General features: G+C 48.7%; 1 protein-coding gene across 4 annotated transcripts in view; it reads left to right on the top strand.

The window, feature by feature from the left end:
* The window catches only part of EDC4 (enhancer of mRNA decapping 4), a 1,195,251-nt gene that overhangs the window by 493,872 nt on the left and 685,176 nt on the right, over positions 1 to 16,203 (top strand). For all 4 annotated transcript variants that reach the window (XM_033940763.1, XM_033940759.1, XM_033940760.1 and 1 more), the window contains exon 12: positions 15,014 to 15,194. In XM_033940763.1, the coding sequence (XP_033796654.1) occupies positions 15,014 to 15,194 (181 nt within the window). The remainder of the gene's footprint in view (positions 1 to 15,013; positions 15,195 to 16,203) is intronic.

Genomic DNA, 16,203 nt, shown 5'->3' on the forward strand with positions numbered 1-16,203 from the left:
GGGGGGTAAATTTTCCAAATTATAGATATCATCAAACCTTCATTTTGCGTCAGGGTATGACTGGATCCTTCCTGAACTCATGAAGCATCTTCCGGACTGGCTGATATTAGAGTGTCATCTCCTGTCCCCATTGCGTCTGAGCCATATCTTGAGTATCAAGTTACATAGAACACTGTTCTTCAACCGCCGGTCTGCGGACCAGTGCCGGTCCGCAGAAAATTCCTGCCGGTCCACGCAGGACCGGCGAGATCAACATCTCCAATTTCCTGCCGGTCCGCACAGGACCAGCAAGATCAACGAGCTGTAGTCATGGGGAGCCTCCGACGTGTGCTTTCTCTCCTCCCAGCGGCTCTCCTTACTTATCAGTGCAGCGATTCAGGAAGGCAGCCTTGGGGCTTTTGCTGAGTCGCGTTCGCCTCTAATGATGCAACTTCCGCTTTCCTCAGAGGCGGTGCGACCCAACAAAAGACCCGAGGCTGCCTTCCTGAATCGCTGCTCTGGCAAGTAAGGAGAGTTACTGGGAGGGGAGAAAGCCACTGTTAGAGGCTGGGAAGCTGCTGGGAATGGTAAAAAAAAGGGACAGCTGCTACTGGACCTGGAGAGGGAGAAGGAGAGATGCTGCTGGGAGGGGAGGAGGGAAAGGAGTCTGGGAAGCTGCTGGGCAAGGGAGAAAAAGGGACAGCTGCTACTGGACCTGGAGGGAGGGAGAAGGAGAGGTGCTGCTGGGAGGGGAGGAGGGAAAGGAGTCTGGGAAGCTGCTGGGCAAGGGGAAAAAAGGGGCAGCTGCTACTAGACCTGGAGGGAAAGAGAAGGAGAGATACTGCTGAGGGGGAGAAGGAAAGGAAGAGAGTTACTGCTTGGCAGGAGGAGGAAGGAAGGGAGAAGGAAAAAAGGAAGGAAACAGCTGGCAGGGAGATTAGAGGAGGGGAAGGGGAGAGAAGGGCATGAGAAAGTAGAGAGATTGATGATGGGAAGGGGTCAGCAGAAAAATAAGCAGAGAGGGACAACGATGTATCTGATGTAGGAGAGATAAAAATGAAGAGAGCAGTGAAACTGGAATGAATTATGTAAAAAGGAGAGAGGGGGTGCAGGCTGGATGGAGAGGGGCATAGAAAGAACACAGATACCATATGGAAGGGGGAGAGGACAGACAGTGGATAGAAGGGGCAGATGCTGGATTGAAGAGACAGAGAAGGCAGAGAGTGAAAAGAAGATGAAAGCAGAAACCAGAGATGAGAAAAGGTAGAAAAAAAAGATTTTATTTCTATTTTGTGATTAGAATATATCAGATTTGAAATATATATCCTGCTAGAGCTGGTGTTAGACATAACTGGGGACTGCAAAACCCAGCCAGTGCTTCTTTAGCTTCCAGTTGGCTTAGGGCGCTCTCTGACCAGGGGGCAGTTGCCCTAGTTGCACTCCCCTAAAACTATTCCTGTCATGTGTGACTGCAGTATTCTGTTAGCATGATATTTCTGTGTAGTATTCTGTAATAATTTGGCTTGTTCAATTTTCTTGATAGTAGAGGGGATATATGTGAAGGGGAGGGGAGACAGGTGTTTTGTTGATCCTTGCTCTGTATTATTTGTATTTATAAAATGACAATTGTACAGAATATTGTTTCTTTTTATACTTTAATAAAATACATTCAATATAAAATCATAACTGAGGCTTGTGTGGATGGGATCAAATGATTTGCGGGGACCGAGCTTGCGGAGATGGGGCGGAAACGGGGTTTTTAAATTTTAGTCCTAGTAGTTTGCCGGTCCACAAAATAATTATTTTATTTCTGACGGTCCACGGGTGTAAAAAGGTTGAAAAACACTGGCCTTGAATATACAAGGACAATAGTATTATTTTTTTTTCACCTGTGATACATTAAAATTTATTAATAATTTAACACCTACTCCAATACAACAATCCACGTGTCAATCTCTATGGTTAAACTCCAAGATACAAATTGGCGAGTCTAAATTCCTCTGGAAATGTTGCAGGCAGGCATACGTACTTTGGATGAGGGGTGGCAGATTCAGGGGCAATGTTAGGAAATTCTACTTTATGGAGAGGGTAGTGGATGCCTGGAATACGCTCCCGAGAGAGGTGGTGGAGAGTAAAACTGTGACTGAGTTCAAAGAAGCGTGGGATGAACACAGAAGATTTAGAATCAGAAAATAATATTAAATATTGAACTAGGCCAGTACTGGGCAGACGTGCACGGTCTGTGTCTGTGTATGGCCGTTTGGTGGAGGATGGGCTGGGGAGGGCTTCAATGGCTGGGAGGGTGTAGATGGGCTGGAGTAAGTCTTAACAGAGATTTCGGCAGTTGGAACCCAAGCACAGTACCGGGTAAAGCTTTGGATTCTTGCCCAGAAATAGCTAAGAAGAAAAAAATATATATATATATTTAAATTGAATCAGGTTGGGCAGACTGGATGGACCATTCGGGTGTTTATCTGCCGTCATCTACTATTTTACTATGTTACTATGATGTGATCTCCAATAGGAAAATGCTAAATTTATTACAACTGCAACAATCATTCGGTATCTCAAAGTCTCAATCTTATAAATGGTTGCAGTTGAAACAGGCCATTCAGAAAGGGTTCCCTGATTGGCGAAATTTAAAAAATCAGTATAGCTTGCCAGGCCTCTGTTTCCAGACAGATTTGCTAGGGCATCAGGCCGCCAAGTGGTATAAATTAATATCTGAATATTTGAATAAGAAACCTAAAACTAGTCTGAAAGACATTTGGGGCATTGAGATAAAGCATCAGATTTCTGCTATTCAATGGCCACGGATTTGGACTTAGAGGATGAGATGTACAGCATCAGCATTTATGAGACAAACTTGTTTTTTTTCTGTTGTATAGAATTTTCTGGATCCCTGTTCGTTTGTAAAAGTTAGATAGTTCAAAGTCTAATAGATGCTGGCACTGTCACCTTGAAATAAGGACACTGGATCATCTGTTGTTCTATTGTCCCTTGATACTCAATTTTTGGAGGTCTATATGGGGTAAAATCAACATGATTTTGGATGCTTTGCTTTCATTGTCCTATGTTATAGTGTTATTTGGAACTTTATTAACACCTAAAGAGTTCAATTAGTGCAAGCAAGAATAGGTTACTTCTTATTATGACAAGAGTTGCTATGCAGCTAATTACAAAAAATTGGAAAAACTAGTACAGAAAAAATCATAACTTTTGATGGGAAATCCTGTGTCAATTTTATAGATTTGAGCGAATGAACTCGGAACAATTGGGACAGTATAAAAAATTTAAAGATACTTGGGACCCATTAACGAAATTTCGTAAATACTGATCACCTTTAATTTCTGAATGAGTTTCACACATATCCAGGGAGGGATTAGGGGTGATATGTACTTATATTATTATTTGATAGATATATGTGCTGTCTATTGTATCAATTGTTTGTATATTCTGTTGCACTTTGTGTTATTTTTTTTAAATTAATAAAGAATTTAAAACAAACAAACATGACTTGCAGTGATTCAGTGCAAGATATGTAAGGGCTCAAAAAGTACAGTAAAATAACCCCAGCTTTTTGATGGGGTTAATTCATGCTTGAGAGCATTGGGTCTGCAAAGTCAAAGCCTGATGCTTTCAAGCCTGCAGAGCAGGGTTACCCACTCCCTGTAGAGAATACCTTTAAAATCATTGATGGTCACTTTGCCAATTCCCATACCACCCTGGACGTTTAAGATGCTACAAGTGGAATTTCAGAAATTTATTTGGCAGAATAGAGCACCCAGAATTTCACAGCGGGTGATGTGGGCGGATCGAGCTAGGGGTGGAAAAGGGGTTCCGAACCTTTATTGGTACTATCAGGCGGCGCAGTTGCGGATGTTATTGGAGTGGGACCTGGGCTCCCACAAGTGGGGTCTTCAGTTGGAGCAGTTCATTGTGCCCCAGGGATGATTGGCTGCTAAGCTCTGGTCTTCTCAGACTGTCCAACAGTGGGAGTTGGAGACTAATAATCCTTATATTTTACACTTGATTAAACTATGGGTTAGAACTAAACAAGAATGCAATAATGGGCGGGTGACTTCCACTTTAGCATCCTTGAGGGAGGAACCCCAATTCGGAGTGGGTAAAACCAATCCTGTTTTTGAGAGGTGGGAACGAATAGGGCTGCTTCAATTTCAAGATTTATTGAGATCGGGGACCATGGTATCTTTTGAGGCTTTACAACATCTTCAGTGGGTGAGGGCTGGGGACTATTTGGCCTATCTTCAGGTGAAGCACTTTATGTCTGCTAGAGGATGGGATAAGATTTCTTTAGTTGAGGCTGAACAATTAGAACAACTGTGGGGGACTTTACAAAGAGTGCCCAGGCCTATCTCTATAATTTATCAATATTTAAGGGGAAGGGTGACACCGAAATTTGGTTTTCAAAGTCATTGGGAGAGGGACCAACACTGTTCCTTTACAGCTAAAGAGTGGGAGCTTATATGTGGGGAGGTGGACAGAGCGTCCACTTGTGCACTTATACAGGAGCATGCCTATAAGATATTGAGTAGGTGGTATTATACCCCAGAGAGGCTTCATAGGATGTATCCTCAATCGTTGGCTACCTGTTGGCAGTGTCATAGTAACATAGTAACATAGTAGATGACAGCAGATAAAGACCCGAATGGTCCATCCAGTCTGCCCAACCTGATTCAATTTAAATTTTTTTTTTTTTTCTTCTTCTTAGCTATTTCTGGGCGAGAATCCAAAGCTTTACCCAGTACTATGTGGGCACCTTTTTGCATATCTGGTGGGAGTGCTCAGTGTTAGTCCCTTGTTGACAGGCTGTGATGGGGTCTTTGTCGCTAATGTTGGGGATTCCTGTTCCTGTTACTCCCCAAGCATGCCTACTGGGGATGTCTAATATTTGTGAGACTAGATAATAATAATAATAATAATAACTTTATTTTTATATACCGCCAACTATCTTGCGACTTCTAGGCGGTTTACAATAAAGAGAAGTGGTTTACAATATAGAGAAACTGTAGTTACAATATAGATAAACTGTAGTTACAATAAAGAGAGACTGTACATACAGCGGATTTAAAGGGTATAGCATTGTACATCTGGTAGTTCCAACATTAATAAATATTAACAGCAGTTTGTGTGCCGTGCTGCTTACACATGATTAGAAATGTTCCTTAAATTGAATATAGTGTTCATGATTGGTGATTGGGTTGGGGTTTATAATTTAACGATTTGGGTATGTTGTGGTATTATAAAGGGGGCTGATGTTCTGGTTCGTTATCTAAGTATTTCAAGAACAGGTATGTTTTTAGGTGTTTCCTAAATTCACCATAATTGGTTGTAGATGCAATTAGTTTTTCTAAGTCTTTGCCCCATGTGGCTGCTTGGTACGATAATAGTTGTTGATGGTATCTCTTATATTTACACCCTCTAGCCGGTGGGGAGACAAATTTCAGGTGTGTTTTTCTTTCATGTCTGTTGGTTGGGAATGAGAAGAGGTCTGTGATGTATTTAGGGGCTAGACCGTTTAATACCTTGAAACAGAGACTTCCTAGCTTGAACTTCGTGCGTGCCTTCATCGGCAGCCAGTGTAGGAGTCTGTAGGAAGGGGTTATGTGGTCGTACTTCTTCAACCCAAAAATCATCCTGACTGCTGCGTTTTGTATGAGTTGTAGTCTTTGCATTTGCTTCTGGGGGATTGTCAGATGGGTGATGTTGCAATAATCCAGGTGGCTTAGTATAAGGGATTGTACTAGAATTCTGAAGGTTGAAGTGTGGAAGTAAGCCTTAATAGACCTGAGTTTCCAGAGGGTGAAAAACCCTTTTTTGATTAGGGAGTCTATATGGTCTTTCATGGTTAGACCTTGGTCCAGCATTACTCCCAGGACCTTCATCGTTGGTTGAATAGGGTATTTAAGATTGTTAATGTGTAGTGATTTTGTCGTGTTATGTGCCTGTGGCGAGGCTATAAAGAATTTAGTTTTCTCTGAATTGAGCTTCAGTTTGAAGTCTGTGGTCCATTGTTCCATCATGTTTAGTGCTTCAGTTGCTGTTGGGGTGATTTCGGAGGGCGATGTATTAAACGGGATAATGATTGTGAAGTCGTCTGCATAACTAAATACTTTTACTCCTCGCTGTGTCAGCTGCGTACCCAGTGAGGCTATGTAGACGTTGAAGAGTAGTGGGGATAGTGGGGACCCCTGTGGAACGCCTGATGGATTTCTCCATATTTTGGAGAGGTTACAATTGGAGCGTACTTGATAGGTGCGGGTCGTAAGGAATCCTCGAAACCAGTCCAGCACCTCGCCTCCGATGCCGATTGCGTCTAGGCATTGTAGTAATTTTTCGTGGTCTACCAAGTCGAAGGCCGAGCTCATGTCGAATTGCATGACTAAGGCTTTGTGGCCTTTGCTGAATAGGTTGCGTATGTAATCTAGGATCGCTGCGATCACCGTCTCCGTGCTAAACAGCGGTCTGAAGCCTGATTGGGTTTCATGTAACAGCGAGAACTTATCTAGGTAGTTCATCAGTTGGATTTGTACTAAACCTTCCATTATTTTTACGAAAAATGGGATGGATGCTACTGGTCTATAGTTAGTTGCTGATGTTAGAGGTAGTTTGTGATTTTTTGGAATTGGGGTGATTATGATGTGACCATTTTTTGATGGGAATTTTCCGTTTTTGAAATTGTTAGATATGTGAGTCCATAGTGTTATTTTAAAGTCTAATGGGGCTGCTTTCATTATGTTGGGAGGACAGGGGTCTAGGATGCAGTTTGATTTAGTGTATTTGTGATAGAGTTTTGTGAAGTTATTCCATTCTGGGTCCTGAAAGGAGTTCCAAAACATGTCAACTGGTGTTTCATTTTCATGTAGGTTGGCTATTTGCTGTTCATCTGTGTTTTTTGTTGGGCAGTTGTTCCTTAGGTTCACAATTTTTGAGTCAAAGTGTTGTGCTAGATCGTCTGCTGTTGGGAGTTTGTTGTCGAGCGTGGATCGTCTGTGGCGTGTGGTATCGAATAGATTTTTAACTAGATTGAACAATTCGTGAGTGTTAATTCCTTTTGGACTTGTGTTGGATATTTGTATTATGGATGAGTAGAATGTTTTCCTTTTTTCTTTTATCAGTTGTTTATATTCTTTTACGTTTGATCTCCAATTGTTCCTGTCAGTCTTATCGTTTGATCTTTTCCAGATCCGTTCTAGTCTTCGTGTTGATTGTTTCATTATTAGTAATTCCGAGTCGAACCAGTTATTGTATTTGTTTGATCGGTTTGTTCTGTTTCGTTTAGGGGCTATTTTGTCTAGGATGGTTGTGCTTGTTTTTGCCCATTGTTCCCAGAATTCACCCTCTTCGTTTGTCTCCTCGAGCGCTTCATAGTGGGCCCAGTATTCTTCTGGGTTGATGTGGCCCCTTGTAAGATGTTCTTTTCTTATCTTTGGGTGAGGTTTTTCTTTTGGTTGGTTCCAGTTTAAATTGAAGTAATAGGTGAAATGGTCGGACCAGATGTCGTGGTTCCAGATGCCGTTCGATATGGAAATAGCGGGGTTTGGGATTTCTTTTGAGGACATAGCTACCAAATCAAGCTGGTGACCTTTTTCATGGGTTTGTGTGGGTGAAGGGAGAATGTAGTTGAGTGAGGATAGGAAGTGTTTAAGCTCGTTTGCGTCAGGGTTGTCCTCATTCTCTAAGTGTAGGTTTACGTCTCCTGCTATAATATTGTAGGATGGAGTGATTGAGTTATGTAGGATGAATTCAAAGAGGTCTTCTTTGGCCTTTGGCCAGCATTTTGGTGGTACATAAAATAGAATGCAGGAGAGGTACTCTTCTAGGTCTTTGTTGCTAATTTTGCAAGTTAGTATTTCCAGTTGGTTGGTTATCCTGGAGTCTACTAATTTAAGTTTGAGTTCTTCCTTGAGAATGACTGCTAGTCCTCCCCCTCTACGGTCTTCACGATTTAACATGTGGATTTTGTAGTTATCCGGTATTAGGTCGTTTAGTATTGGATCTTCTTCGGACAGTAGCCATGTTTCTGTTAGAAAGAGGCAGGCTAGCTTCTTGCGTTCGATCCAGTCTTTGATTAGGAAAGCTTTGTTCCTTACTGATCTTGTGTTGAGGTAGGCGCAGGGAATGGAGGTAGTTGTGATGGGTGTGGTGGGTGCAGTGCTTTTGATGAGTTTTATCTCTCTTGGTCTTTTTTTGAAGGTACGGCGGGGTCTATTGTTGCTTGTGATTATATTAATATGATTTACTCTTTCATCCTGTTGGTTAATTAGGAGCCTAGTGGGTGTGTCAGGTTCGTGAGCAGAGTGAGGCTTTGGATAGAGTGATATAACATTTTTAACATTATTGCATAGCAAATATATCAGTAGGATTAGTAGGAGCTTCATGTTTGCTGGTTGTTGAAGTCCTTCTGGTGTTGATTTTGTTGGTTTTTGTACACGTAGGTTACCTGTCTTTATCAATAATACATTTGCAGGGTTGTGAATATATTATAGTAGGACTGTGTACGGTTTGAGTGGTGTGGTGTTTTTCCGTGCTGTGAGGGGGGGGGAGGAGCGGATTTTTTCGCTCCTTACCTTGTATTGGTAGTCGGCAGGTGATCCAGTGGAGCGGTCTTTGGGGCGTAGGTGTTCCTCGCTAGTGCTTCCCTCGGTGCTTCACGAAGGCGCTCACTAAGGCGCAGGCGCCTTTGTCGTGCGCCTTCGTCGGCACGCCGAACGGCTTTTTTAATGTAAAATGTCCTCCTGCTGGATCGGGGGGGGGGCGGAGCAGGGCTCCCACGCCGGCCCGATCTGGCTGGCTCGTGTTGGTGCTGTGCGCTGGCTTTTTTAATGTAAAATGTCCTCCTGCTGGATCGGGGGGGGCGGAGCAGGGCTCCCACGCCGGCCCGATCTGGCTGGCTCGTGTTGGTGCTGTGCGCTGGCTTTTTTAATGTAAAATGTCCTCCTGCTGGATCGGGGGGGGCGGAACAGGGCTCCCACGCCGGCCCGATCTGGCTGGCTCGTGTTGGTGCTGTGCGCTGGCTTTTTTAATGTAAAATGTCCTCCTGCTGGATCGGGGGGGGCGGAGCAGGGCTCCCACGCCGGCCCGATCTGGCTGGCTCGTGTTGGTGCTGCGCGCTGGCTTTTTTAATGTAAAATGTCCTCCTGCTGGATCGGGGGGGGGCGGAGCAGGGCTCCCACGCTGGCCCGATCTGGCTGGCTCGTGTTGGTGCTGTGCGCTGGCTTTTTTAATGTAAAATGTCCTCCTGCTGGATCGGGGGGGGCGGAGCAGGGCTCCCACGCCGGCCCGATCTGGCTGGCTCGTGTTGGTGCTGTGCGCTGGCTTTTTTAATGTAAAATGTCCTCCTGCTGGATCGGGGGGGGCGGAACAGGGCTCCCACGCCGGCCCGATCTGGCTGGCTCGTGTTGGTGCTGTGCGCTGGCTTTTTTAATGTAAAATGTCCTCCTGCTGGATCGGGGGGGGGGGGCGGAGCAGGGCTCCCACGCCGGCCCGATCTGGCTGGCTCGTGTTGGTGCTGTGCGCTGGCTTTTTTAATGTAAAATGTCCTCCTGCTGGATCGGGGGGGGGGCGGAGCAGGGCTCCCACGCCGGCCCGATCTGGCTGGCTCGTGTTGGTGCTGTGCGCTGGCTTTTTTAATGTAAAATGTCCTCCTGCTGGATCGGGGGGGGGGGGGCGGAGCAGGGCTCCCACGCCGGCCCGATCTGGCTGGCTCGTGTTGGTGCTGTGCGCTGGCTTTTTTAATGTAAAATGTCCTCCTGCTGGATCGGGGGGGGCGGAGCAGGGCTCCCACGCCGGCCCGATCTGGCTGGCTCGTGTTGGTGCTGTGCGCTGGCTTTTTTAATGTAAAATGTCCTCCTGCTGGATCGGGGGGGGGGCGGAGCAGGGCTCCCACGCCGGCCCGATCTGGCTGGCTCGTGTTGGTGCTGTGCGCTGGCTTTTTTAATGTAAAATGTCCTCCTGCTGGATCGGGGGGGGCGGAGCAGGGCTCCCACGCCGGCCCGATCTGGCTGGCTCGTGTTGGTGCTGTGCGCTGGCTTTTTTAATGTAAAATGTCCTCCTGCTGGATCGGGGGGGGGGGGGCGGAGCAGGGCTCCCACGCCGGCCCGATCTGGCTGGCTCGTGTTGGTGCTGTGCGCTGGCTTTTTTAATGTAAAATGTCCTCCTGCTGGATCGGGGGGGGGCGGAGCAGGGCTCCCACGCCGGCCCGATCTGGCTGGCTCGTGTTGGTGCTGTGCGCTGGCTTTTTTAATGTAAAATGTCCTCCTGCTGGATCGGGGGGGGCGGAGCAGGGCTCCCACGCCGGCCCGATCTGGCTGGCTCGTGTTGGTGCTGTGCGCTGGCTTTTTTAATGTAAAATGTCCTCCTGCTGGATCGGGGGGGGCGGAACAGGGCTCCCACGCCGGCCCGATCTGGCTGGCTCGTGTTGGTGCTGTGCGCTGGCTTTTTTAATGTAAAATGTCCTCCTGCTGGATCGGGGGGGGGGGGCGGAGCAGGGCTCCCACGCCGGCCCGATCTGGCTGGCTCGTGTTGGTGCTGTGCGCTGGCTTTTTTAATGTAAAATGTCCTCCTGCTGGATCGGGGGGGGGGCGGAGCAGGGCTCCCACGCCGGCCCGCTCTGGCTGGCTCGTGTTGGTGCTGTGCGCTGGCTTTTTTAATGTAAAATGTCCTCCTGCTGGATCGGGGGGGGGGGGGGCGGAGCAGGGCTCCCACGCCGGCCCGATCTGGCTGGCTCGTGTTGGTGCTGTGCGCTGGCTTTTTTAATGTAAAATGTCCTCCTGCTGGATCGGGGGGGGCGGAGCAGGGCTCCCACGCCGGCCCGATCTGGCTGGCTCGTGTTGGTGCTGTGCGCTGGCTTTTTTAATGTAAAATGTCCTCCTGCTGGATCGGGGGGGGGCGGAGCAGGGCTCCCACGCCGGCCCGATCTGGCTGGCTCGTGTTGGTGCTGTGCGCTGGCTTTTTTAATGTAAAATGTCCTCCTGCTGGATCGGGGGGGGCGGAGCAGGGCTCCCACGCCGGCCCGATCTGGCTGGCTCGTGTTGGTGCTGTGCGCTGGCTTTTTTAAAGTAAAATGTCCTCCTGCTGGATCGGGGGGGGGGGGGGCGGAGCAGGGCTCCCACGCCGGCCCGATCTGGCTGGCTCGTGTTGGTGCTGTGCGCTGGCTTTTTTAAGGTAAAATGTCCTCCTGCTGGATCGGGGGGGCGGAGCAGGGCTCCCACGCCGGCCCGATCTGGCTGGCTCGTGTTGGTGCTGTGCGCTGGCTTTTTTAATGTAAAATGTCCTCCTGCTGGGTCGGGGGGGGGCGGAGCAGGGCTCCCACGCTGGCCCGATCTGGCTGGCTCGTGTTGGTGCTGTGCGCTGGCTTTTTTAATGTAAAATGTCCTCCTGCTGGATCGGGGGGGGCGGAGCAGGGCTCCCACGCCGGCCCGATCTGGCTGGCTCGTGTTGGTGCTGTGCGCTGGCTTTTTTAATGTAAAATGTCCTCCTGCTGGATCGGGGGGGGCGGAACAGGGCTCCCACGCCGGCCCGATCTGGCTGGCTCGTGTTGGTGCTGTGCGCTGGCTTTTTTAATGTAAAATGTCCTCCTGCTGGATCGGGGGGGGGGGGGGGCGGAGCAGGGCTCCCACGCCGGCCCGATCTGGCTGGCTCGTGTTGGTGCTGTGCGCTGGCTTTTTTAATGTAAAATGTCCTCCTGCTGGATCGGGGGGGGGGCGGAGCAGGGCTCCCACGCCGGCCCGATCTGGCTGGCTCGTGTTGGTGCTGTGCGCTGGCTTTTTTAATGTAAAATGTCCTCCTGCTGGTTCGGGGGGGGGGGGCGGAGCAGGGCTCCCACGCCGGCCCGATCTGGCTGGCTCGTGTTGGTGCTGTGCGCTGGCTTTTTTAATGTAAAATGTCCTCCTGCTGGATCGGGGGGGGGCGGAGCAGGGCTCCCACGCCGGCCCGATCTGGCTGGCTCGTGTTGGTGCTGTGCGCTGGCTTTTTTAATGTAAAATGTCCTCCTGCTGGATCGGGGGGGGGGGCGGAGCAGGGCTCCCACGCCGGCCCGATCTGGCTGGCTCGTGTTGGTGCTGTGCGCTGGCTTTTTTAATGTAAAATGTCCTCCTGCTGGATCGGGGGGGGCGGAGCAGGGCTCCCACGCCGGCCCGATCTGGCTGGCTCGTGTTGGTGCTGTGCGCTGGCTTTTTTAATGTAAAATGTCCTCCTGCTGGATCGGGGGGGGGGGGCGGAGCAGGGCTCCCACGCCGGCCCGATCTGGCTGGCTCGTGTTGGTGCTGTGCGCTGGCTTTTTTAATGTAAAATGTCCTCCTGCTGGATCGGGGGGGGGCGGAGCAGGGCTCCCACGCCGGCCCGATCTGGCTGGCTCGTGTTGGTGCTGTGCGCTGGCTTTTTTAATGTAAAATGTCCTCCTGCTGGATCGGGGGGGGCGGGGCAGGGCTCCCACGCCGGCCCGATCTGGCTGGCTCGTGTTGGTGCTGTGCGCTGGCTTTTTTAATGTAAAATGTCCTCCTGCTGGATCGGGGGGGGCGGAACAGGGCTCCCACGCCGGCCCGATCTGGCTGGCTCGTGTTGGTGCTGTGCGCTGGCTTTTTTAAGGTAAAATGTCCTCCTGCTGGATCGGGGGGGGGGGGGGCGGGGCAGGGCTCCCACGCCGGCCCGATCTGGCTGGCTCGTGTTGGTGCTGTGCGCTGGCTTTTTTAATGTAAAATGTCCTCCTGCTGGATCGGGGGGGGGGCGGAGCAGGGCTCCCACGCCGGCCCGATCTGGCTGGCTCGTGTTGGTGCTGTGCGCTGGCTTTTTTAATGTAAAATGTCCTCCTGCTGGATCGGGGGGGGGGGGGGCGGAGCAGGGCTCCCACGCCGGCCCGATCTGGCTGGCTCGTGTTGGTGCTGTGCGCTGGCTTTTTTAATGTAAAATGTCCTCCTGCTGGATCGGGGGGGGCGGAGCAGGGCTCCCACGCCGGCCCGATCTGGCTGGCTCGTGTTGGTGCTGTGCGCTGGCTTTTTTAATGTAAAATGTCCTCCTGCTGGATCGGGGGGGGGCGGAGCAGGGCTCCCACGCCGGCCCGATCTGGCTGGCTCGTGTTGGTGCTGTGCGCTGGCTTTTTTAATGTAAAATGTCCTCCTGCTGGATCGGGGGGGGCGGAGCAGGGCTCCCACGCCGGCCCGATCTGGCTGGCTCGTGTTGGTGCTGTGCGCTGGCTTTTTTAATGTAAAATGTCCTCCTGCTGGATCGGGGGGGGGGGGGGGGGGCGGAGCAGGGCTCCCACGCCGGCCCGATCTGGCTGGCTCGTGTTGGTGCTGTGCGCTGGCTTTTTTAATGTAAAATGTCCTCCTGCTGGATCGGGGGGGGCGGAGCAGGGCTCCCACGCCGGCCCGATCTGGCTGGCTCGTGTTGGTGCTGTGCGCTGGCTTTTTTAATGTAAAATGTCCTCCTGCTGGATCGGGGGGGGGGCGGAGCAGGGCTCCCACGCCGGCCCGATCTGGCTGGCTCGTGTTGGTGCTGTGCGCTGGCTTTTTTAATGTAAAATGTCCTCCTGCTGGATCGGGGGGGGGGCGGAGCAGGGCTCCCACGCCGGCCCGATCTGGCTGGCTCGTGTTGGTGCTGTGCGCTGGCTTTTTTAATGTAAAATGTCCTCCGGCTGGATCGGGGGGGGCGGAGCAGGGCTCCCACGCCGGCCCGATCTGGCTGGCTCGTGTTGGTGCTGTGCGCTGGCTTTTTTAATGTAAAATGTCCTCCTGCTGGATCGGGGGGGGCGGAGCAGGGCTCCCACGCCGGCCCGATCTGGCAAACCCGAATTTTGTTTATGGGGTTGGCGGCGATTAAATGCCTCATCGCTGCGTACTGGAAACTGTCCCTGGTACCTGATATGAGTGAATGGAAAGTGAAACTATCATTGATGGGGAAAATGGAATTATATGTGGCTAAACATAGGGGATATTATTTGCAATCAATGAAAATAGGAGAATGTATGATCCTGTTGCTTGTCCTTTGCAGATGGGGGAGGGGGGTATTTCTTGGCGAGGAATGTAGAAGCTGTTATATTCCCATACAGATTTATTTAGATATTTGATTTTGTAACAGTAAGGATGGTGTTCTTTTTGAGTTGTATAAACTAAACTAAACCTTAAGTTTATATACCGCATCATCTCCACGGAAGTAGAGCTAGGCACGGTTTACAAGAACTTAAAAATGAGAAAGGGTAGGAAAAGGTTTACATAAGTTTATAAATCGAGTGGAAAAGTAAGGGAAAAGAAATTACATGTTAGAGAAGAGCCAGGTTTTTAGTTGTATGATATGTTTATTATGTTTGAAAACCAATAAATGTCAAAATAATAATAAAAAAAAAATCATTGATGGTCAGGGGATGAGGGGATGTCTTCAGGCGGGAGTGAAGCCATATTGCTTCTACCCAGTCTGGCATGTTAAGGAACATGTAGTTGGGTGAGAGTACTGCTAGGGGAGCCATTTTCCTAAATGTATTGAATTGGGCAGGAACGAGTTTGCCTTTCTCCTCCTGCCCAAATACAAACTTCTCCCATCAATACTGATGAGTCTTTAGGTCTGGAGCATCAGGCCACAGGAATAATGCTGGTTGCAAGGTGGTATACAGGCAGAATAATTCAGCAACCTGGTGTACCATGATCCTGCAGGTTGCTGAATCACATGGGGAATCAAGGTGTGGTGAATTGCTCCTCCCCTCTTAATATAACTCTTCATATATATTTGAAGAATTACATTTGAAAATTTTACAAAAAATTAGTGATTTATAGTTTTAATTACAGGGTGTGTATTCATTTTCATTTGGATTTTACAGACTTTACACATAGTACAATGAGAGAGGTTCCTGGGGAAGTGGTGTTCAGGTATAGAATATGCAGCTTGGAAAGCAGAATTGTTTCTCAAAGGATATGGTCACTAGTTTGTTAGGTACACTTCTGATTCTAGGTTAAAATGTTGGGCTTACTTCTCATTGTTACAAGGCCTTACTCCCCTAATTCTCTCAGTATTTTCCTTCTAGGTCCTTTATGTCATGGAACTCCTACAGAGCCAGGATGAGGGCAGAGCCCTCTTTACGTCTATATCGGAATTTCTCCTTACTCACCCTGTACTGAGCTTTGGAATCCAAGATGTGAGTCGCTGTCGTATGAGACATACTGAAGTTCTCCCTGCTGAGGAAGAGAATGACAGTATTACGGCAGGTGAGCAAAAAGAGTAAGAGTGTTTCTTCCTTGATCTGCTGTCCTTTATATTTTAATGGTATTATAGAAGACACATGACAGGAAATTTTGTCTTCTGGCAAGATACGAAGGGGTATATTGATTGGAATATTACCAACAGCAATCAAATAGAAACTTTTGGTTTCTTGGGTTTTTTTTTTTAGTTCTCACGTTATCCACAGAACCTGGTATGGACAGTACTAAGGGCTCCTTTTACTAAGCTGTGCTAGCGTTTTTAGCACACACAAGAAATTACCACGCGCTACGCTTCTAGAACTAACGTCAACTCAATGCTGGCGTTAAGATCTAGCGCGCGCTATTCCGCACGTTAAAGCCCTAGCGTACCTTAGTATACTGTTACTTTATACTTAAATCTTTTATTGATTTTTCAATTTAAATTTCAAGTATTACACTTGTCAGAAAGCAATAATAGAATAGATATCAATTACACAGTAAATATAACTCATAAGTTAACAAATTTTTACTATTTATGCTCAAGTCCTCAACTTAGGATCCAAGAGTCAAAGAAAATTGGTGAAAAATAGAAGAAATTAATAATAGTACATAAGAAGCTGAAAAGCACAGTTACTTACCGTAACAGGTGTTATCCAGGGACAGCAGGCAGATATTCTTAACACATGGGTGACGTCACCGACGGAGCCCTCGGTACGGACCTTTTTAACTAGAAGTTTCTAGTTGGCCGCACCGCGCGTGCGCGAGTGCCTTCCCGCCCGACGGAGGAGTGCGTGGTCCCCAGTTAGGATAAGCCAGCTAAGAAGCCAACCCGGGGAGGTGGGTGGGACGTAAGAATATCTGCCTGCTGTCCCTGGATAACACCTGTTACGGTAAGTAACTGTGCTTTATCCCAGGACAAGCAGGCAGCATATTCTTAACACATGGGTGACCTCCAAGCTAACAAAGAGGGAGGGGGGATGGTTGGCCATCATGAAAATAAATTCTGTAACACCGATGTGAGTGTAGGCCTCTTTGA

Source organism: Geotrypetes seraphini, chromosome 4 (assembly GCF_902459505.1).
Source record: "Geotrypetes seraphini chromosome 4, aGeoSer1.1, whole genome shotgun sequence".
NCBI classification, from domain to species: Eukaryota; Metazoa; Chordata; class Amphibia; order Gymnophiona; family Dermophiidae; genus Geotrypetes; species Geotrypetes seraphini.